Source organism: Argopecten irradians, chromosome 12 (genome assembly GCF_041381155.1).
Source record: "Argopecten irradians isolate NY chromosome 12, Ai_NY, whole genome shotgun sequence".
NCBI lineage: Eukaryota > Metazoa > Mollusca > Bivalvia > Pectinida > Pectinidae > Argopecten > Argopecten irradians.
In genome coordinates this window covers 6,569,271-6,593,256 of record NC_091145.1, presented here as the reverse complement: position 1 = coordinate 6,593,256, position 23,986 = coordinate 6,569,271, and the positions used below count along the sequence as shown (strand labels likewise).

The 23,986-nt window shown below is 34.3% G+C and overlaps 2 protein-coding genes across 2 annotated transcripts; both read right to left on the bottom strand.

Annotated features, from left to right (window-relative positions):
* Nucleotides 1–9,375: 9,375 nt before the first annotated feature.
* LOC138336402 (uncharacterized) lies at nt 9,376–14,096 on the bottom strand. The gene is made up of 5 exons (XM_069285889.1): nt 12,698–14,096; nt 11,750–11,972; nt 11,380–11,462; nt 10,127–10,501; nt 9,376–9,613 (listed from the first exon to the last, which is right to left on the bottom strand). The coding sequence occupies exons 1-5, from the start codon at nt 13,607–13,609 to the stop codon at nt 9,563–9,565; spliced, it is 1,644 nt and encodes a 547-aa protein (XP_069141990.1). The 5' UTR covers nt 13,610–14,096; the 3' UTR covers nt 9,376–9,562.
* A 2,134-nt stretch (nt 14,097–16,230) lies between these two features.
* LOC138336000 (uncharacterized) lies at nt 16,231–23,906 on the bottom strand. The gene is made up of 6 exons (XM_069285256.1): nt 22,683–23,906; nt 21,860–22,040; nt 21,294–21,377; nt 20,070–20,327; nt 18,405–18,502; nt 16,231–18,184 (listed from the first exon to the last, which is right to left on the bottom strand). Exons 1-6 carry the CDS (start codon nt 23,592–23,594, stop codon nt 17,972–17,974), a joined length of 1,746 nt encoding a protein of 581 aa, XP_069141357.1. The 5' UTR covers nt 23,595–23,906; the 3' UTR covers nt 16,231–17,971.
* Between the last annotated feature and the right edge of the window lie 80 nt (nt 23,907–23,986).

The following is a 23,986-nucleotide window of genomic DNA, read 5'->3' as shown; positions in this document are numbered from 1 at the left end:
TGAGTTTTGAGACATTAGATATCACTGCTATATGAGTTTTGAGACGTTAGATATCACTGCTATATGAGTTTTGAGACATTAGATATCACTGCTATATGAGTTTTGAGACATTAGATATCACTGCTATATGTGTTTTGACAAAGAAGAAGTCGCTGCTATATGAGTTTTGAGACATTAGATATCACTGCTATATGAGTTTTGAGACATTAGATATCACTGCTATATGTGTTTTGACAAAGAAGAAGTCGCTGCTATATGAGTTTTGAGACATTAGACATCGCTGCTTTATGAGTTTTGAGACATTACATATCGCAGCTATATGAGTTTTGACACATTAGATACCGCTGCTATGTTATTTTGACACATTAGATATCACTGCTATATGAGTTTTGACACATTAGATACCGCTGCTATGTTATTTTGACACATTAGATATCACTGCTATATGAGTTTTGACACAGAAGATATCGCTGCTATATGAGTTTTGACACATTAGATATATTAGATATAGGAGTTTTGACACATTAAATATCACTGCTAAATGAATATTGACACAACATGTATCACTGCTATATGATATTTGACACATCAGATATCTGCTATATGAGTTTTGACACATTATACGTATACATCACTGCTATTTGAGTCCTGACACATTTTATATCATTGCTATAGGAGTTTTGACCCATTAGATATCAGTGCTATATGAGTTTTGACACATTAGATATCGCTGCTATATGCGTTTTGACATAAGATAACGCTGCTATATGAGTTTTGACACTTTAGATATCAGTGCTATAGGAGTTTTGACACATTAAATATCAGTGCTATATGAGTTTTGACATATAAGATAACGCTGCTATATGAGTTTTGACATATCAGATATCGCTGCTATATGAGTTTTGACACATTAGATATCGCTGCTATATGAGTTTTGACACAGAAGAAATCGCTGCTATATGAGTTTTGACACAGAAGATATCGCTGCTATATGAGTTTTGACACATTAGATATCGCTGCTATTGGAGTTTTGACACATTAGATATCGCTGCTATTGGAGTTTTGACACAGAAGAAATCGTTGCTATATGAGTTTTGACAGAAGAAATCGCTGCTATATGAGTTTTGACACATTAGATATCACTGCTATTGGAGTTTTGACACATTAGATATCGCTGCTATTGGAGTTTTGACACAATGTATCGCTGCTATATGAGTTTTGAAACATTAAATATCACTGTTATATGAGTTTTGAGACATTAGATATCGCTGCTATATGAGTTTTGACACAGAAAAAATCGCTGCTATATGAATTTTGACACAGAAGATATCGCTGCTATATGAGTTTTGACACAAGATATCACTGCTATGTGAGTTTTGACACATTAGATATCACTGCTATGTCATGTGAGTTTTGAGACATTAGATATCGCTGCTATATGAGTTTTGACACAGAAAAAATCGCTGCTATATGAATTTTGACACAGAAGATATCGCTGCTATATGAGTTTTGACACAAGATATCACTGCTATGTCATGTTATTTTGACACATTAGATATCACTCTTATATGAATTTTGACACAGAAGAAATCGCTGATATACGAGTTTTGACACAGAAGAAATCGCTGCTATGTGAGTTTTGACACAGAAGATATCGCTGCTATATGAGTTTTGACAGAAGAAATCGCTGCTATATGAGTTTTGAGACATTAGATATCACTGCTATATGAGTTTTGACACATTAGATATCGCTGCTATATGAGTTTTGACACATTAGATATCGTTGCTATATGAGTTTTGACACATTAGATATCGCTGCTATATGAGTTTTGACACAGAAGATATCGCTGCTATATGAGTTTTGACACAATGATATCACTGCTATATGAGTTTTGACACAGAAGATATCGCTGCTATATGAGTTTTGACACAAGATATCACTGCTATGTCATGTTATTTTGACACATTAGATATCACTCTTATATGAATTTTGACACAGAAGAAATCGCTGATATATGAGTTTTGACGCAGAAGATATCGCTGCTATATGAGTTTTGACACAGAAGAAATCGTTGCTATATGAGTTTTGACAGAGGATATCGCTGCTATATGAGTTTTGAGACATTAGATATCACTGCTATATGAGTTTTGAGACATTAGATATCACTGCTATATGAGTTTTGAGACATTAGATATTACTGCTATATGAGTTTTGACACATTAGATATCGTTGCTATATGAGTTTTGACACAATGTATCGCTGCTATATGAGTTTTGACACAGAAGATATCGCTGCTATATGAGTTTTGACACATTAGATATCACTGCTATATGAGTTTTGAGACATTAGATATCACTGCTATATGAGTTTTGAGACATTAGATATTACTGCTATATGAGTTTTGACACATTAGATATCGTTGCTATATGAGTTTTGACACAATGTATCGCTGCTATATGAGTTTTGACGCAGAAGATATCGCTGCTATAGTACGATTTAGTTTTTACACATTAGATATAGGAGTTTTGATACATCAAATATCACTGCTAAATGAATATTGACACAACATATATCACTGCTATATATTTTACACAACATATATCACTGCTATATGAGTTTTGACACATTAGATATCGCTGCTATATAAGTTTTGACACATTATACGTATACATCGCTGCTATTTAAGTTTTGACACATTTAATATCAATGCTATAGGAATTTTGACACATTATATATCACTGTTATCATCCTCGATATTCCAGGGGTTCCGATCTCTTACAATATCTACACCCCTGGACTATCTCATAATAAAAGCCCCTAGAGTATCGAGAATGATGTCTGCCATGCGCCCTTTGAAATGAAGCGAGAATAAAAATGCCTGCACAAAATTGTACTGAGTTACTGTTTTGATGAATATTTACTTAATAAAAAAGTTTTCCGTCAAATTTTCAGATTGATTTTAATAATATAATTTGAGATCTTTCTGAAAGTAAGCGATGGTCCAACAGTTAATATGACCAAGGTGTAATTTATCAATTAGGAATAATCATGAGCCAGCGCTATTGTAGTCAAAATATTGTCAATCAGTGTTTTTGTTATGTTTGTAGCACTCTTCATTAAAATCATATCATACAATCTCAATATGCTTATGTTCATAAAAATATCTTTCTTTTCAAATGCACTAACTAATGAATCTAAGACATACTGACAAGAATTAGCTTCCCAAAAAGCCAAGTGGGCACATGGAAACTTAACAATTTCGTTGGAAAGAATATCTTCTTTTTTATAATTCATTTTTTTAAATTTCTTTTTCATGTGCAATATACTACAAATAACTAAATACTCCCATTCTCATTCACATTCATCATCATCATCATCATCATCATCATCATCATCATCATCATCATCATCATCATCATCATCATCATCATCATCATCATCATCATCATCATCATCATCATCATCATCATCATCATCATCATCATCATCATCACAAGCATCATCATCATCATCATCATCATCATCATCATCATCATCATCATCATCATCATCATCATCATCATCATCATCATCATCATCACAGCCATCATCATCATCATCATCATCATCATCATCATCATCATCATCATCATCATCATTATCATCATCATCATCATCATCATCATCATCATCATCATCATCATCATCATCATCATCATCATCATCATCATCATCATCATCATCAACCATCATCATCATCATCATCATCATCATCATCATCATCATCATCATCATCATCACATCATCATCATCATCATCATCATCATCAACCATCATCATCATCACAACCATCATCATCATCATCATCATCACACAACCATCGTCATATCATCATCATCATCATCATCATTATCATATAATCACCACCATCATCTTTATCAATCGTTATCATCATCATCATCATCATCATCATCATCATTATCAACATCATTATTTCCATCATCATCTTCATCATCATCAACAACATTCATCGTCACATCATCTTTATTTTCACCCATACTGTCACTTACCACACTTTGTTGTTAGTAAGGTATTGATAGTAAATTACTGCTCTTATAAGTAGAGCAGAAAGAAAAAAAGGAAGTTTAACAAAGGGTAAGATAAAGATTAAGAAAGAAGGAAGGTAGGCTAGCAGAATTGTGGTATTCGGCCAAAAACAATCTTATATACATGTCTGGCTGGAAAAAGAATATGGCAATTTCAAATGTTGGAAATGAAACCACGATCCGCATATTGGTACAAAACCACGCTCTCTGTAGTAAAACGTAGTAAAACAAGTCACGTGCTTAATACCTCAATCCTGCCATTGGTCGAAATTATGGAATTGTGTTACGGGTAACTAGTGATCACATGGTTGTGTGTTTACTTCCAAATATAGTTATTTCTCTGACCTGTATTTAGTATATATAATTTAACCTTTAGACGAAGATCTTCTTTTTTATTTGTAATATTTATCTGTTCTGAAACCTAAAGCAGGTAAATATATATAAATTTAATAATTCTACGAATTAAGCCGGGAGTAGCCGATCTTCGCTGATCCTAGATTAGACGGTTAGACCGAACGAATTTGTCAATTCGTATTATATCATTTATAGATAAAACGTGGAAATGACAGCTTCATAACTTCTTTCAGTCCATTATTTATAGTAAAACAGTACACATGTACAAGTCAAAATGATATGCATGCAATATATAATAACATTTTGGAGTCTAAATATTTTCAAATAAATCAATTTTTCCGAAAAAATGGCAAGCAAACTATCACTATATTTGGAAGTAAACACACAATCACGTGATGACTAGTTACCAATAATACATTTCTATATTTCGGCCGATGGCCTGAATGAGGTTATGAGCACGTGACTTGTCTTACTACGTTTTTACTACGAAAGCGGCGTAGCAATAAAAACAATCCTTATTCAAGATCATGCCATGGAAACTTCATAAAGACGTATAAATCAACAAGCAGATAAAGTGTGAATGTTTCCTTGACAACTATATAACTTCTCATTCACATTCATCATCATGATTACCATCATCATCATCATCATCATCATCAATCACATCATCATCATCATCATCATCATCATTATCATATAATCACCACCATCATCTTTATCAATCTTTATCATCATTATCATCATCATCATCATCATCATCATCAACAACAACATTATTTCCATCATCATCTTAATCATCATCAACAACTTTCATCGTCACATCATCTTTATTTTCACCCATACTGTCTCTTATCACACTTTTTTAATCATTCAAGAACAATCACACTATTCCGTCCACATGTTTAAAAGAAGCATATCACATAATCATACATGAAGGCGGTTATTAGTAAATATATAAGGTGATGATAGTAACTTACTGCACTTATAAGTAGAGCAGAAAGAAAAAAAGGAAGTTTAACAAAGGGGTTAGATAAAGATTAAGAAAGAATGAAGGTAGGCTAGCAGAATTGTGGTATTCGGCCAAAAACAATCTTATATACATGTCTGGCTGGAAAAAGAATATGGCAATTTCAAATGTTGGAAATGAAACCACGATCCGCATATTGGTACAAAACCACGTTCTCTGTAGTAAAACGTAGTAAAACAAGTCACGTGCTTGATACCTCATTCATGCCATTGGTCGAAATTATGGAATTGTGTTACGGGTAACTAGTGATCACATGGTTGTGTGTTTACTTCCAAATATAGTAATTTCTCTGACCTGGTATTTAGTATATATAATTTAACCTTTAGACGGAGATCTTATTTTTATTTGTAATATTTATCTGTTCTGAAACCTAATGCAGGTAAATATATATAAATTTATAATTCTACGATTTAAGTCGGGAGAAGCCGATCTCCGCTGATCCAAGATTAGACGGTTAGACCGAATAAATTAGTCAATTCGTATTATATCATTTATATATAAAACGTGGAAATGACAGCTTTATAACTTCTTTCAGTCCATTATTTATAGTAAAACAGTACACATGTACAAGTCAAAATGATATGCATGCAATATAAAATAACATTTTGGAGTCTAAATATTTTCAAATAAATCATTTTTTCCGAAAAAATGGCAAGCAAACTATCACTATATTTGGAAGTAAACACACAATCACGTGATGACTAGTTACCAATAATACATTTCTATATTTCGGCCAATGGCCTGAATGAGGTTATGAGCACGTGACTTGTCTTACTACGTTTTTACTACGAAAGCGGCGTAGCAATAAAAACAATCCTTATTCAAGATCATGCCATGGAAACTCCATAAAGACGTATAAATCAACAAGCAGATAAAGTGTGAATGTTTCCTTGACAACTATATAACTTCTCATTCACATCATCATGATTACCATCATCATCATCATCATCATCATCAATCATCATCATCATCATCATCATCATCATCATCATTATCATATAATCACCACCATCATCTTTATCAATCTTTATCATCATCATCATCATCATCATTATCAACATCATTATTTCCATCATCATCTTAATCATCATCAACAACTTTCATCGTCACATCATCTTTATTTTCACCCATACTGTCTCTTATCACACTTTTTTAATCATTCAAGAACAATCACACTATTCCGTCCACATGTTTAAAAGAAGCATATCACATAATCATACATGAAGGCGGTTATTAGTAAATATATAAGGTGATGATAGTAACTTACTGCACTTATAAGTAGAGCAGAAAGAAAAAAAGGAAGTTTAACAAAGGGGTTAGATAAAGATTAAGAAAGAAGGAAGGTAGGCTAGCAGAATTGTGGTATTCGGCCAAAAACAATCTTATATACATGTCTGGCTGGAAAAAGAATATGGCAATTTCAAATGTTGGAAATGAAACCACGATCCGCATATTGGTACAAAACCACGTTCTCTGTAGTAAAACGTAGTAAAACAAGTCACGTGCTTGATACCTCATTCATGCCATTGGTCGAAATTATGGAATTGTGTTACGGGTAACCAGTGATCACATGGTTGTGTGTTTACTTCCAAATATAGTAATTTCTCTGACCTGGTATTTAGTATATAAAATTTAACCTTTAGACGGAGATCTTATTTTTATTTGTAATATAATTTATCTGTTCTGAAACCTAAAGCAGGTAAATATATATAAATTTATAATTCTACGATTTAAGCCGGGAGAAGCCGATCTCCGCTGATCTTAGATTAGACGGTTAGACCGAACGAATGTGTCAATTCGTATTATATCATTTATATATAAAACGTGGAAATGACAGCTTTATAACTTCTTTCAGTCCATTATTTATAGTAAACCAGTACATATGTACAAGTCAAAATGATATGCATGCAATATATAATAACATTTTGGAGTCTAAATATTTTCAAATAAATCAAATTTTCCGAAAAATGGCAAGCAAACTATCACTATATTTGGAAGTAAACACACAATCACGTGATCACTATTTACCAATAATACATTTCTTTATTTCGGCCAATGGCCTGAATGAGGTATAAGCACGTGACTTGTCTTACAACGTTTTTACTACGAAAGCGGTGTAGCAACAAAAACAATCCTTATTCAAGATCATGCCATGGAAACTCCATAAAGACGTATAAATCAACAAGCAGATAAAGTGTGAATGTTTCCTTGACAACTATATATATATATACACCCCTGGACTGTCTCATGGTAAATATGATGGCAGCTCAGGTGAACAACAATTACAGACCTATGCCTGCAACAAATTCGACCTATAACTGGTCCTTTTTTTCTACTGAAAAGCATTTAGTTTTCCTATTAGATCGTCCAGGGGAGGATATAACGGCAGTGATCGTAACCTCTGGAGTATCGAGGATGCGGCAGGACTCGACTACGTCATGGGTTCTAGGTACCTGGCTCGTTTAAAAAAAGACATATTGTAATACATAATATATGTACCAGCCGGGACCTATGGGTCAACCATTTACAACCAGACAGTTCATTTTTTGAAGAGAGTGAAAAAGACTGTTGATGGACAGCACACAATGCTATCATAATATATTGTCAAGATCTCGTCTTCATATATTAATTCTAAAGCCATCTACACGTACCATCCATGGAAATCATCTTTACAAATCATTCTCAGTGCATCGTTAAGACCATCCGAGATGTTCCAGTAATGTTTGTTCAGAGATTACAATTAACGGCTTTCAGACGTGGATGTCTTGGAAAAGTCAGGACTACATTTGGTTGATGGTGATGCAATTTTGGATGGTGTTGTGTTGAAACAATTTCTAAATGGCACACACTCACGGGCATCTGAGAATTAGTTACAGCTTATATCGATATAGAACCACCAAAGTTTCCAATAGACTTTGTAGGTGTCTATATCAAAAGTGGTCACTCTGGTGGGTCCATGTTGATTGAATCTGTAACTAATTCTCAGATGCCTGTGCACACACTATACTCTATGGGAAGTCGCTTGCATCAGAATCATATATAAGAGAGATTGGAAACTCCTTTATTGTCTTTGCTTATTTCTTGTTATAATATTAAAACGATTATTTTTTTTTATTAAGTTACCAAGTTTATACATTATGTTATGCTATGCCTTTTCCATTTTTCCATTTGTCGACACCATGGTCATTCAAAACTCGAAGTGCATTTTGTTTTATTAATATATTTTCTCTCAAAATCTGTACCTACTAAACACCATCTGATTTTTTTGGCTGGTTTTTGTTTCCATGTGCTTAAGGACTACCAGGAGGCCAGAAAATATAGTTGTGGACCTAAAAGTGAACCCTGGTGTACACCTCGGGATAGCAACATTAAATCATCCCTAGCACAGGCCCCTGGATTTTTTTAAAGATATCTTACAGGTTCTCTGTCATAGTACTACAAAATGCACATGGGTTTAGCTAATTTGGTTCGAGGGCAAAATTCAATGGTAGGTGTAACAGGTCCTTTGTAAAAGAAGAGATATTTGTTCAACAAATTGTTGAAAGTTTATTAAACTTTATCAAAAGTTGGATAACTGTATAGCAGTAGACAGAAGTACAAATGTACAAATTGTACTTCTGTCGATTGTAAAAGTGCAGGAGTTGCCAAATATCATAATGTTTCTGCTTGCACAAGTAGAAGAATGTTTTATCAAGTTTGAACGAATCAAATCCAGTTCTGCCCTTCCGGTATTCCGGTTATTATATAACCTTGGGTGGGCAGCTGTGTTATTCTCTTCCAGTTACCGCAGGACAATAATTAGGACAGCGGGTAAAATTATGATTCCCTGCAATCAGCACAGAGAGTTAGCACTTTGTAATATCCCATTTAGTTTGAAACTTTGTATAAAATTTGACAAAAACTCCAAATGTTATAAATAAACCAAAATTTTATTGTCAAACAGACGAAGCTGCCTTTAACAGTAATGGTATCAGTGTTCACGCTAACCACTACTTTCATTCTACCAAATTTCTGCGCCATCGATCCACAGTCAAAAGTACATAATGGACATCATGATCATCACATATATTGATAGTCACTTCATGAATTATATGTTTAAGTTGGCGATTCCCGGGGACTTCTTGACCTCAATGAATATCTTGATGGCTGGAAATATCAAGCAAAATAACGTTTACTAAATAAAATTCGTTAGAGTGAGTTTTATATAATCGTTTCCCTTTCTGCTTCGATCTTGTCAATTTTCCTGAATATTAAGATTCGTGACATATATGACATAATCCATTGGCTGAGTTGTGCCATTTCGTTCTTTCGTTATTTTTCGGCAAGAATATAGAATAGCAAACCCTTGTCCTTTGCCCAGAAAAAGACGAAAAGATGAGTTTCAAGCACGAAAAAGACTAATTTGATAAGCATCTTTGATTCAAGTCTTTTTGCATTCACTTCGTCTTGTATAGGAGGAAAAAAACAGATTAACAAACTTTCATTTCAGGTGTCAATAGACGATTTGGAAGACGAGAAATTAAGGTTTAGATTTACTTTCTTTCTTTTCGGAGCGAAAAGACAACAATTAGGAATAAATTTATAAGGCGCATCAATATCGTCCTTTGAAGACAAACTAATTAGATGGTACACACTTCATCAGTCATCATGGTTAATTACCGGAAGTGTTTCTCCTGAGGCAGTTTCCCCGGTCGCCGGGGTCTCAGTTTCGGAGATACCGGAAGTCGATGCCATGCTCTCGGCAGCGGAAGTAGATGTTGGTCTCCCTGTTCCGGAAGTGGATAACAATGGTCTTCCTGTTGGAGTGTTAACAGTTTCCTCTGTATATTTCACGATAGGACTACTAAGCAATTTCTCTGAAAGGCGAATAGGTTCCGGTGACTCGGTCCTCGCGATGGCTTCTTTGGCACCGGAAGTTGTAAACATTGTATCTGTACCGGAAGCGGTAGGGTGTTCCACATCCAATTCTGTTTCTTGATGATCTCTCTCTAATGATTTGACAGAAGACGGATCATCGGAATTTTTAAAGAATGGCTAGATAAAATAGACAAAATGATATAATTATTAATTTATTTGGACAACGAAATAAACAAAAGCCAGAGCTCGCCTCTGGCAGCCGTTAAAGACCTAAGGGATTATCATGCTAGTATAATTTTGTCTATTGTGGGCCTCTTGGAATTCTTAAAAACTCCTAAAATGATTGCCTTTATCGATATCCACATAACCATATGTAATCCTATGCCCCTATATCAAAGTAGAAATCAATATCCATCGTAAAGTTAGTACCTCGAACATCTTAAATTCACAAAATTCTAAAAAATGTTTCAAAATATTTTTCATACCAAAACCAAGACTTATATTCCAACATATATTCAGTAACCATGTCAGTTGTCAAAGATAACAGCATTTCACAACTTGCAGCAAAACCTGGTAAATTAGGCATCTAGAAATTCTCCAAATCCAGCATTTTCTTTCTTAAAATTATAGTTCATACATCACAACACTTTTGATCCTATATTAATGTAGAAAAAAACCAATGTCAGTTGCTACTAATAACAGTATTTCAACACTTGCACCAAATCCTTAAACTATGATTCAACACCGTCGCCAGGGTGATCCCATAAGCCCCTCTCTCTTCGAGAGGCGAGCTAAATTTGCGGAGTTCCTAGATGTAGTTCGTATCATCTAGTCATCGATATTTACATACATGCACTCTCAAATAATGCACGTTTTTCAAACGAGAATTCCATAAAATTCCAGCTTTCATTTGCCGTGATTTACCATTTGCTTTCACTTTGTTTACTAGTATATATGCGCCACTCGATCAACGACAGCTCAAAAACGCATTTAAACCATATAACAGTGTGTAATAAAGTTCGACGTAATAACAAATATATTGGAACATTAGTTACCCGCATAGAAAATTTCGATTTCGTTGAAGTCTTCGATTGAATGGACTTTTTCTTTGTTGATTCCTCATCCGAATCGTCTGAATCTATAACATCGAAAACAGTATATCAATCCGATGCTTTTGTCAATAACTCTCCTTTATAACTTTGACATATACAATCCGTATTCTTAATTTTGTACAGATGAGTTTTTGTTCTTTATTTCAAATTAAAAAAAAAAATATTAGTATTACCCAATATTTTCCATTCGAGAATTTCGTAATAAACGTAATTCGGGAAATTATATAATATATACCAATCTCGGTTATATCAAAATGTATTTTCATTCAATAAGATATCATCGAAAATAAATCTTCGCCATGGATTTGATTACCTGTGATGGGTTGATTCATGACGTAATGTCGTAGGATAGATAGTTCCTTTGAAAGTTCTTTCATTTGGTGTTTCAGTTCCGAGTTTTGTTTCTTCACTTTCATCAGTAACTGGTTGTTGATGAGACTGAGGTTTCTGTAGATGTATATATAGAAGAGGAGGACAAGCAAAGACAAAATGGCGCTTATCTGTCGAATTAGCCATTGATACGCGTAAACAGTTTCCTTGAAAAAAAGAAATATACACGAAAACATTAGCCATTTCATTGGCAACGAAGTGCACAAGGTAAATAAACGTTATCAAAAACTTTAAACCGGGATTTCCCGTAATCGTAACAAACAAGCAATGTCCATGGGAATTTGCTCAACATACAGTAGCTGTAAGCAGTAAAATATCGGTAAGTACCGAAAGCCGGATGCGTCTGCTTCTAGTTTTGGAAAAATACAATAACTTACCCCTACTATATGTAGGGGTCATCCTCGACACTCCAGGGATTTCGATCACTTACGACCTCTAACCCCTGGACTATCTCATAGTAAAACTGAAAGCAGCTGCTCAGGGGAACAAATCTGAACCAATCACTGGCCTGTATTCTGTTCTTTGAAAACTACAGAGAGAGCGACGCCCAACTTCAAAGCCACAGTCAACCAGTGTACCGTTATACGGCTCTGTTGATGTACATCAAAGGACTTGTATACCTTTTCTGTTCTGTTGTCTCTAGTTTTATTACGAGATAGTCCAGGTATGGTGAGATCGTATGTGATCGGAACCCCTGGAGTATCGATGATGAGAAAAGAAATTCAAAGCTTTCTCTAAAGACATGTCTCTATTCTATTACGCCTATCAATAATTTAGGGTATATATGTAGATATGCAATCCACTTATGTACTTGAAACTTGAAATATAATCATAAATTTATATTATCTCCGTAACATTATATTGCACTTACTTCCATTTCCGCCTCCGCCATTTTATTGCCATCCTTAACGGGGGTTGACCCGCCATAGTAAAACAAAATCAACCTCTCTACGATGATGTTGATTGTCATAATGGCCAGCAGCCAGAACCGCGCTCCAGATGTTCTTCTGGCAGACGTCAGCAAACAGGACACAAGAATGGACAAAGTGTAGTAGATAAGAGAATAAAATCGAGAAAATCCTCCAAGAACTGCGCTCTGTAAGTTGGCAACTTTGTCAAAGATGTCGTTCATCATACGTCGCTGGTCAAATGTCGTCTGCTCAAAGGAGGAGATTATTTCGAGAACATTTGTGGACGCCGTGGCTACGACGTTACTTAGGTTTGATGCCTTTAATAAAATCTTGTCTTGATTCTCCAAAGTTACGTTTTGTTTTCGTACTATCGATTCTTGTAAAATGGCGCTTTCTTCCAAAACTTCCACCATATTTGCAGAACTTGTTGCCAATTTCGATATTGTTTGCTCGGCTTCATTCTGCCAATTTTGAGCTTCAAGAAAATAACAAATACTGTGTGTTTGAGTAAAAAATGTAGCATATGTACTTAAATCTGTATTAGTCATATCCTTTGTACATTCGGTAACGGATTTTTCTAAATCACACGTATACACCGCCTTCCCGCTCACACGCAGAAAACAGTTCAAATATAACAACGCCAATTGACTTTGAACAACATCGGTTAATTCTCGACAACCTGTCTGGATTTTCACAAGTGCGTCCTTCCAACATAGGCCATACATTGGTAGCTTAGTCTTGCCATTTATAATTTCATACTGACGTCTCCCCTCTTCATATTTTGTCTCGTCTAAATTTGTAAATCCATTGGAGCACATTGATAAATTGATAGCACTAAATGCAACAATAAACATCAGTTTTAAACTATACATGGTCTAAAATATCCAGAAAAGCGGAAGACAAAATCAGTAAACGTAAACAAACACACATCTGTCACCAGTGCTAATTATATGACGCTGAAATAGGATCTCATCACTTGATTGTTTAATCCATACATTGATTATCCGCTTTACGTACCACGGACATATAGAAATAACATTCAATTCAATATAAAGTGCCGGATGCTTTTCGTATTTCATAAGTATTTTCCGTGTGCAATTTAATTCATGAGTACTGCGCGTGTCCGTCCTTCGATTATATTGTCGGTTATAACTTGCTCTCGCTAAGACTATACCATGAATATATAATTTATCATAGCTGTCAGCATTTAAAGATCTTGTGCAAACTCCGGGACAAATTAGGGCACTCGATCGCCAGCTCACTGTATAGTTTCACCAAACAAGAATTCTTAAATTTACATATCGATGTAAAGCCAATCTGGAACAGGTCGTATATGATCCATCGAAAACTTCATTGATTTCAAATTAAAATAAATATGTTATCTGCGCATGTAAACTTACGCAGCATACGACACGAAATCGTTAAATCTTATCTAACGTGCACACTGCAAATTACAGCTTTATGCACACATGTACATGGCTGTCTAATACATGCTGTTATCATTGGGCGGTGTCATATTCAACAGGGCTTGAGTTCAATGACCCGCTTTCATTCAGTGTTAAGAAGTTGGGATTGTTTGCCCTTAGAAATATCAAAATGCGTTCGTTTCAATAACTGGCAATTTTAAATACCTCGTTTTTTGGTGACATCTCCAAACTAAAATGTAACTTGGACAAAGCAAGAGGCCCATTCAAACGACCCATGGTTCTCTTTATTGTAGGAAATTCCAATGACTTCTGTAAGCATTCATTTTAACCGAAATTTTCTTTATTTCATTCTAAAATTCTACAAAAAAAAACCGAAATTTTCTTTATTTCATTCTAAAATTCTACAAAAAAAACTTGTTCTCAGACTCTCAAAAAAATACTATTGAACTTAATATTTGCCCCATGTCAACGTTGAATTTAAGGTATTTAAAATTTGACTACAAAAAGTAGTTCATAAAAACTCATCCCAAGTCCTTATAACTACCGTCAAACTGACTAGGATCAAGGTTATTTATTAAAACGAACTGAAAGTCATAAAAACGGCATCCTAATATCCATTTAACAAGAGGTCTATGGGGCGTTATCGATCATCTGACCATTGACACAAAACACAGTCACAGTATAAGGTAGTGCCTAATAGTTAAGGCAGTACAAGGAACTATTTAGTTGAAGTTTCGATATATTTGATGTCTCTGACCTCTAAATTTGGTCAAGGTTATTCATTTGATAACCCTTTATCCTAGTATGCTACCCACCCAATATCGGCACCCTAGACCTACTAGTTTTTGACAAGAAGTTGTTTAGATATTTTAGCCTTTTTGACGCATGTGACCTTGAATGAAGGTTAAGGTCATGCATTTCAACAAACTTGGTAGACCTTCATCTAAGCATGTCACACGCCTAATATCTGGTCTAGGACTCTTAGCTATTGACAAGAAGTCATTTAAAGAATTTAACATGTTTGACCTGTGACCTTGAATGAAAATAAAGGTCATTCATTTGGACAAACTAAGTAGTGCTTCCTCCATCAGTATCTTACAGGCCCAATATCAGGTTTCTAAGCGTCTTAGTTATTGTTGAAAGTCATTCAAAATGTGTTTGCGTTTTTCCCCCTATGAAGGTCATCAATTCTTTCATTTGGGCAAACTTGGTAGCCCTTCTTCCCAGCATATTTCAGGGCTCTAGGCCTTATAGTTATTGAATGAAAGTCAAGGTCATTCATTTGATCGCCCTTCTTCCCAACATGTCACATATCCAATATCAGCTCTCTATAACTCTAAGTTAATCACAAGCCAATTAAAAGATTTTAGCCTATTTGATCCCTGTGACCTTAAATGAAGGCCAAGAAGGCATTAACAAATCTCTGCATGTCACAGGCCCAAATCAGGTATGTAGGCCTCTTGGTTATGAAAAAAAGTTGTTTAAAATACTTCAGCTCATTGGATCCCTGTGACCTTGGATGAAGGTCAAGGTCATTCATTTGGACAAACTTGGCAGCCCTTCATCCCAACATTCCATAAACTGATTTTCATGACTCTAGGCCTCCAACTTTTGGAGTAGATTAAATGGAAAACCTGACATCAGATGGCCATATGACAGATGGCACACCAAAACATAAGCTCACTTGCCCTTAGGGCAGGTGAACTATAACCAAAACTGGTAGTTATCTGTATCATTTCATGAGCCAAATTTTTAGATTGTTTCTTGAGAAGAATATAGCAAACTTGATTATACTAACCTTCATAGATCAACATCAATCTTTGCAACAAACTTGTTAATTCATGCATTCATTGCTGTAAACAAGTTAGAAACTGTTTGAAAAAAGTTTGACCCTTGTAAACAGCTCAAGGACACTGTATCTTGGCTAGCTAGCTAGAACAACATGGTTATATTGAGGATTAATTTAAAAGTGTTTGAAATTTGTTTCTAGTCATGACTGTGATTTAAACTAAATACACTATGTAATATACAATTAAATTAAAAAACATCAAATGCATGTAAATGGTTATCAAAACATTTAATCATCATTTTAAAATATTATCACAATAAAATTCAAACATAATCACCATTCTTGTTAAAATAACTGCATTTGTACCTGCATTTGTACCTACTGGGATAATAAATATTCTTGAACAAAAGCACTTTGTAAAACAGTTTGTACAACATTCATACATTTATTTTGTTGAATAAGTAAAATATTGTTAATGCTTTGAGCACTGAGTAAGATATTCTTTAAATCACTATTTTCAAAATAAACAAATGATATATTTTTCAAACTATACAGAATAGTAACATAAATAAACCTTTTTTAAACTTAAAATAATGAGACATACATAAAAACACAATACAGAACTAAAAACAACATATTTCACAAGCGTTCATAAAAACAAAAGGCATGTGGAGAAAAATAGAAATTTGATATCAATATGCTTTTCAAAACTATAATATAATATCTTAAGTTTGCAAGCAAGCTGTTAATTGATTACTGATGTACCGAGGAAAGCTGTTTTAATATCGTTGATGATAAAATTGGTTGAAAATTTCACACCTCGATTAATAAATATTAGCATCCATTTTCCTTAATGAGATACAGAGGGAGGAAACTGATTTATTACTATTTTGATGTATGAGAGTTACTCCACTTTGCTTCATTCTGTCAGTACTGAAAAATGCTGGAAATTACTCCGAGATGTTGCCATTGACCGACGGCACTGGCATGGTGAAACAAAGGGGAATAACTCTGATGAGGTACTATGAATTCAAATAATAATGGTAAGTCAGAGTTTAATACCGGTATTTAAGATTTTTTTAGGACATTATGACTTACCTCCCTTTAACATTTGATTAGTTCTTTACATTGCTATTTGCGAATTATCTTTGCAGTATAAACAAAACTATGATTTTGATTGATTTTGTGAGATATTTAAATTTCACTAATTTGGATGAATCCACAAATTAAGTAAGATCAGGACCACCATCAATATTAGGAACCATACAGCATTACCAGATTTGTCAAAAAGAATAAAAGATTCTTAAAATATTGTTTCACCACTACAATGACCTGTCTTGCATGAACAACTGTACCAGTGCTGCCATTATCCAAATATTGGACACACATTGACCTAAAATTCCTAATTAAAACATTTGCATCTAAATATAGACTTGGACGTCCTTATCACAAATTTACTAGCCAGTGCGTGCAGCTTTCAGAAAAAAAAACCCTGTGATACAGCATTTTATATTTAAAATGTACATAAGAATAAATTTTATAATAATAAAACTATGCATATCATGGAGATTACATATCCTGAATATTGAGCCATCTTCCAAATCCAACTATCATACTTAAAGATGCTCCACTGCTGACAAATGGTATTTTTTCACTATCAAAAACAGGAGCAGACAAATTACTTTTTCTTCAGTTACAAAAGTTACTTATTTTACACCATTACCACCATAGAAAAGTTTAAAAATAATTAATTGTGTCTCGAAAATAATCCATAGCACTTTGCCCTACATGGATTAAAGTAATGATTGTGCATGCACCAAAAGCTAAAAAAAAAAAAAAAAATAAGATATGCAGAATGCAGATTTGTGTTCGCTAGACACATATTAGCACAATTATACATCAATTATTATTCAAATGATGAGTATCGTTTATGCTTTGTAGTGGTGGAGTATCTTTAAAGTCCTTAATCATAATATATTGCTAAAATCTGCCCATGCTGCTGTGTTGACTCACAAACGTTAATCACAATCCGACACGTCAGAAATGTAACTTTTTCTTTTCACAGTGTAACCTGTTGCTAACATACTATTTTTCATGGCTATCCGTTCCAGTTGTTTGACGACGCGGGAGAATGATCTCGGAGACTCTGTTCTTGTGACTGGATTATCGTTCTCTCGCCTTGCTCGGGGTCTGAAGGAATATCTGGAAGCTGAGCAGCTTGTGCTCTGTACCTGAAACAAATGGTGCACAAATTGATTCTAAAATATTTCATAACATAATATTATTTCCTTTGGAATGTGAACTTTACTTGACCCATTGACCCCTGAACTTTTATAATGAACTCCTCTAGCATTTGAATATTAGAAAGTTCGAATGATAAATCTTCTAGTTAAGCTGACTGCAATTACTCGTTTTACCATGGTAGCTATGGATGATCTGAGAATGACTCACTTTTTCACAATGACAAACTCGTTTGGGAGTCAGTGATCTGTGTCTTTGTTTCACAGACTCTACAATGGATGATGAGTCGAGGTCCAAATTATCCTTTTCTGAAATCAAAAAGATACATATATATAAGACTACATAATAATTGTGAAGGACAAAGGACATCACCTTGATTAACACCTTTTTATAAACCATTATTTCTGACCTTTAGATCGAAATATATGATTATAAATTACACTGCCCTTCATCTATGGGTGATTCGGGTATATATAAAGATTAATAGAACCTTAAATGTGGACAGGAATATCTCAACCCAAGTGAAAGATTTTGGCTTGTCAACCCGAGGCTTGATAAGGGTTAATGATAAAAATTTTTCATGAGAGTTAAGATATCCTTATCAACTCGACAGAGCCATGTTTAATTACTTTCTCTCATACTTAGTAGAAAATGATGAAATTTCAGTTGCTTCCCAGCCTTTTCATTGTGCTATTATCAAAGGATTGTTGTTATACATTGAAATTAATGACGTCATTGACAATGCACGTCATGGTTACACCGCCTGTATTGATGATGTCATGTAATTGTCTAGTGTGTCAGAGATCAATCTAGCTCTGATTTATTACCGTTTATGGGTACATTTCCCCTCAAGGAATGAATTCCCCTGTGGCCTAAAATTCCCCCTGAAGATTTAAAAATCCCCCATTTGAAGCTAACAAATGACCATTTTTGTAACACAATTTCCCCTGTGACTTATTTTTCATTAATGTTTTAAGACTTTTGTTTGCAAATTTCTTCATATTTATCATACAGCTACGATAAACTCAAATTTTTCATTATTGAGCTTAAAATCTTGCTTTATTAAATCTAAAAATAAAATTAGTTGTTTTACAGTACTTTTTCGTCAAAATGAATATAATTTTGAACCAAAATAAGAAGATTCAAATTCCCCTTTATTTCGCAAAACTTTTCCCCTATTTTGAAAAAGGGTAGTTTCCCCAAAAACCTAGATTGATCCTTGTGTGTGTGAGGGGTCTTACACCCACCACCTCCTGTGTAAGAAAGTTATCTTCTCATTGTTTTCGTTAGCAATCACAGGATATCCCTGTGAACTATGGAAGAAAAAACAGAATGATACAACTAAACTTTGAATTCCATCAAGATGCAAAGTAAGACAAACAAAGTAACACTACATAATTCAATAACATCTCAGAAGAAATATCCATTCTGATTAAATTTCAAACCCTTATTCTCACTCCATTTTATAGAGGTTCTAACAATATCCCATTAGGGGTCACATTCTGGTGACCTTTATACTTTCATCATCATCTTGTGAACATTTCGTCACAGCATGCTTATATATATGTGAGTAGTTATATCATATTCTTTGGGCGAAATGACCACATATACCAAAATGATTCTCACAGCTTTTGCAAACTATATCGACTTCACAACTTGTCAAGAAATTTGGAAGAAGTAATATTATTAGTTTATTTAAATTCGAAAGGTCATCGAAATGTGACCCCTAATGGGAGGATTTCAGATCCTCTATGAAAGAGAATGGAAATAAGGATTTGAATATAACAAGATTGTCCCTAAACTTCCAACCCTCATATGAATGAGCCTTATAATCTTTGATAACTTTTAGGCCAATATTTAACAGAAGTGACATACTTGGTGTCGAATGTCTGTAGTAGCCTGTCCTAGCCCATGTGTCTATATTTAAATCTAAGTCAGGGGTAGGTTTTCGAGTCATTTGTTCAAAAGTTTTGGAAAGTTCAGATGACATGACGGATGTAAAGCTTGAACTCTCCGAGTCTTCCCAGTTGGTTAGTGCTGGCTGGAAAGTACAGTCCGTTCCTGTGGTAACAGAATCTGTATCCGTAAAGTAGCTACAGTCACTCACGGCAGAATCTGTCTCATATCCAGTGGCTAAAATTATAAATCAAAATATATTCAATACAGGCTTGAAATTAAAAGGGAGTATTAATATGTAACAGATGTTCCCAGTGCAGAAAACAGAAGGAATTTAACCTGTTAAAATATGAAACTTCTGTAGTATTAATAGTTGAATAATTGATGAATCAAAACTGAATTTTCAACTTTTGGCAAAATAAGGCTTCACACAAAGTATAGTGGATGTGGACACTATCCAATTACCAGGTATTTACTCTATGTATATATATATCATACCATGTCATACCATGTAGATAATAGAACATATATCAAATCAGAGTCATACATTACATCTCCAATCCATTAGTTAAAGATGCTCCACCGCCGACAGAGCATAAATGATATTCCTCACTTGAACAATAATTGGTGTTTAATCGTGTACATATATGTCTAATTAACACAAGAAATAATATAAAATAATTTATTTTGCCTTTGGTGCATGTGCAATCAGTACTTCATTCCATATAGGATATAGTGCCACGGATTTTTTCCGGGATGCAATTAATTATATTTTGTAATTTTAACATGAAGTAAAATTAGAAGCTCAAACTTTCCAACGGTGGTAAAGGTGTAAAGTAAGTAACTTTTGTAACTGAAGAAAAATACTAAATCGTCTGCTCCTGTTTTTGATAGTGAAAAAATACCATTTGTCAGCGGTGGAGCATCTTTAAATGGGATAGTTAAAATTGTACCAAATAAACTATAAATGGCTTTTCTTTATATTTAAAATAGTACCAAATAAACAATTGAATGGATTTTCTATAGATTTAACAGGCACATGTAATTTAAGAATTTCTCATAGAAGGGAGATAATTAGTACGTCAAAATTCTGATATCATAGGATTGTCTCCCTTTGGTTTATTCTAAATCTCTACATTTATCTTCCTTTTTTAATCATTTGCTTCTGCCAAATTCACAATAATAAAAGTAATATGTACTTACAATCAGCAGCCACTGCCATTGGAGATGAGGATGACAAAATACTATCTGTAGGATTCATCTCCTGGCTTTGTATACCCAGGTTACCTGAATAAAATAATTAGTCACTTATAAATTAAATCCACTTTCCTTCCTTCATTATCTCCCCTCACCCCCTTTAAAGTATTACTTTCTTCACCAGATTGTTGTTTTAATTTTTCCTTTACTTTTTTCATATCTAGAAACTGTTTTCTCCTTTTTGCATATTGTACCATTCCTACAAGTATTTTCTCAATTGATACCTCGGACTGCAACACAACATTTAAGTTTAAACCCAAAAATGCTAAGAACTCATAACTCATTTATATATATATATATATATATATATATATAGTTCGCTAATTTTCAAATTTTGGTAAGCCCAGTACAAAGAGATATAAGACGGTTCTAAAAATTTTGGATATTCCCAGAGGAAAAGCACGAGTTCTGCACTCGGCTATACGAGTCCCGTAAATCACTGGGTATCAAAGATTATCAAGGTTTTACGAAGACCAAATTATTTCTTTTCCTCAAACAATCAATATACTGACCTGTTGGGGTAGTATTAAGGAGATATTGCCTGAGCTCAGAATTTTGTCTTTTGATGTCCATAAGGAGTTCATTATTAATGATGTTGATATCACGGTAACGATAGGCAAATATTGCAAGTACAAGCAATGCTAAACTTCCGCATACTTTTCTGCAAAGCCATTGGTTGCTATATACCATCTCCTGAAACAGATGATAAAAGGAATAAATTACCGGTACTGGTATCGTTGTATTTTGTATTTGATTTAAAAATTGAAATCCTAGGTTTGTTTATGAATAGCCAGGGCCATTTAAGAATGTGCTAGGTTTAGGTGCATGGAGAAAAGCAATTGCAAGGACCCAGATAAAAACCACCAACCTCATACATTCATTTTCTAACAACTGTGCCTTATGTTGGACAATAAGCAGTGGAGACAAAAAGTCAAAAGTGAAATTTAGGCACGTTTTAAGTACTTTTTGGCAATTTAAGTACCCAAATTTTTTCCCATCTGCTGAAAGCAGCGATGAAAATAAGTAAAAACAAGTATAACGATAAATTACCATTATAGGTACAACCTCAAAGTACCTGTTTGCCTTGGGCATACAGCAAAGCATTAAAGAATATTTGGAGGTTTGACAGGATTCCTTAATAAATAAAATTATAAAAGAAACCATTCTGAATTTCTCTGTATGACTTATTTGCTATAAACTGATAAATGTCAAGAAAAATTCTAGGTTTATAAGTTATTTTACTGTGCCCTTGCCATGCCTAAGCTTAATTGCTATATATATATAGATCAATTGTTGTGGCACAAAACTTAAAACAAGGATGAAATAATGATTTACTTCAAGATCTTTCTCCAGTGGGATATAGTCTAAGAAGTGCAAGTACGATGTTCCATTAAGGACGGAAACCATTAATCTTTCAGCAATTATTCCAATGGTAAATATACCAAATAGCCAAAACCGGGCACTTGCTGTCCTTTGTGTTGATGTCAATAGGTAAGCCATTATTACAGATAAGGTGTAATAAATCATGGAATAAAATCCTGAAAATTCCCCAAGAACCATCGTCTGTAGCTTGGTAACTTTATCAAACATATCATTTATCAATATTTTCTGTTCGATTGTTGATTTTTTAAAGTCTGTATAAAGTTGATGCATGTTTTCCGATGAAGTTGATATTATGTCACTCAAATTTGTCGCTTTATCTAAAATGATTTCCTGATTATGCAGTGTCAAATTTTGCTGTCCAATCATCGCTTCTTGTAATTTGCTGCTTTCTTCAAGACGATCTGCCACATCTTCCGAGCTGTGTGCCAATCGCGTTATCGTCTGCTCTGTTTCCTGGTGCCAAACTTGAGATTCTAGAAAATAACAGATGTTTTGTGTGTATGTAAAAAATGTCGTAAAAGATCCTCGATCAACATCCGACATATATTTGGTACAGGAAGAGACTGGTTCATCTTCACCACACGGATAGGTTAAGCGGTCTTGGTCCTCAAGAAAACAATTCAAATAGGACAAAGCTAGTCTACTTTGCATTACATGTGTTAAATGTTTACAACCATCTTGGATGACTGCTATAGCTCCCTTCCAGCACTGTCCATATTTGGGAATCCTTGAATGGCTGTTCATAACTTCATAACGTGTTTTCCCATCTTCATATTTACTTCTGTCTATGTCAACAAATCCTGGTCCACACATGCACATGATAAAAGTGTTTAAAAACAACAAAACTGCACAAAGTCGAAGCATATTTTGGCCCACCACTGATGATAATCCTGGTGGCTGACAGTTGATATCGGATCTGTCAAAATCTCCTCACACAACGTTTTCAACTGATGCTTTTTGCGTTATTGTTTGAAAAACCCGCCGCCTTTTCTATTAACATTGGCTAAGGTGCAGTTTAAATAAACTTCTCGAAATTAATGATGGCGGAGCTTTGAGAGTTTGTTGAAGCGGCCTTTGGACGTCTAAATCTTGTCTCTACTGACCACTGGTCAAGCTGACCATCTCATTCAAGTTTTGACGAAATATTACGTGCAACTCAGTCGGAATGTCTCGTATATTTACCTAGTTTACGAATGAACATTGGTGATACCCGAGAGTATCCGAAAGACATGAATTCAATCTTATCCAATCACAAG

Excerpts from the sequence above, each read along its gene's own strand:
- LOC138336402 (XM_069285889.1), bottom strand. The coding sequence starts at position 13,609 with ATGTATAGTTTAAAACTGATGTTTATTGTTGCATTTAGTGCTATCAAT. Across the intron at positions 11,463-11,749 it reads CATGAATCAACCCATCACAG|ATTCAGACGATTCGGATGAG; the intron begins GTAATCAAATCC and ends TCGATGTTATAG. Across the intron at positions 9,614-10,126 it reads CCTCAGGAGAAACACTTCCG|CCATCAAGATATTCATTGAG; the intron begins GTAATTAACCAT and ends TGATATTTCCAG.
- LOC138336000 (XM_069285256.1), bottom strand. The coding sequence starts at position 23,594 with ATGCTTCGACTTTGTGCAGTTTTGTTGTTTTTAAACACTTTTATCATG. Across the intron at positions 21,378-21,859 it reads CCTTAATACTACCCCAACAG|GTAACCTGGGTATACAAAGC; the intron begins GTCAGTATATTG and ends TATTTTATTCAG. Across the intron at positions 20,328-21,293 it reads AATGGCAGTGGCTGCTGATT|CCACTGGATATGAGACAGAT; the intron begins GTAAGTACATAT and ends TTATAATTTTAG.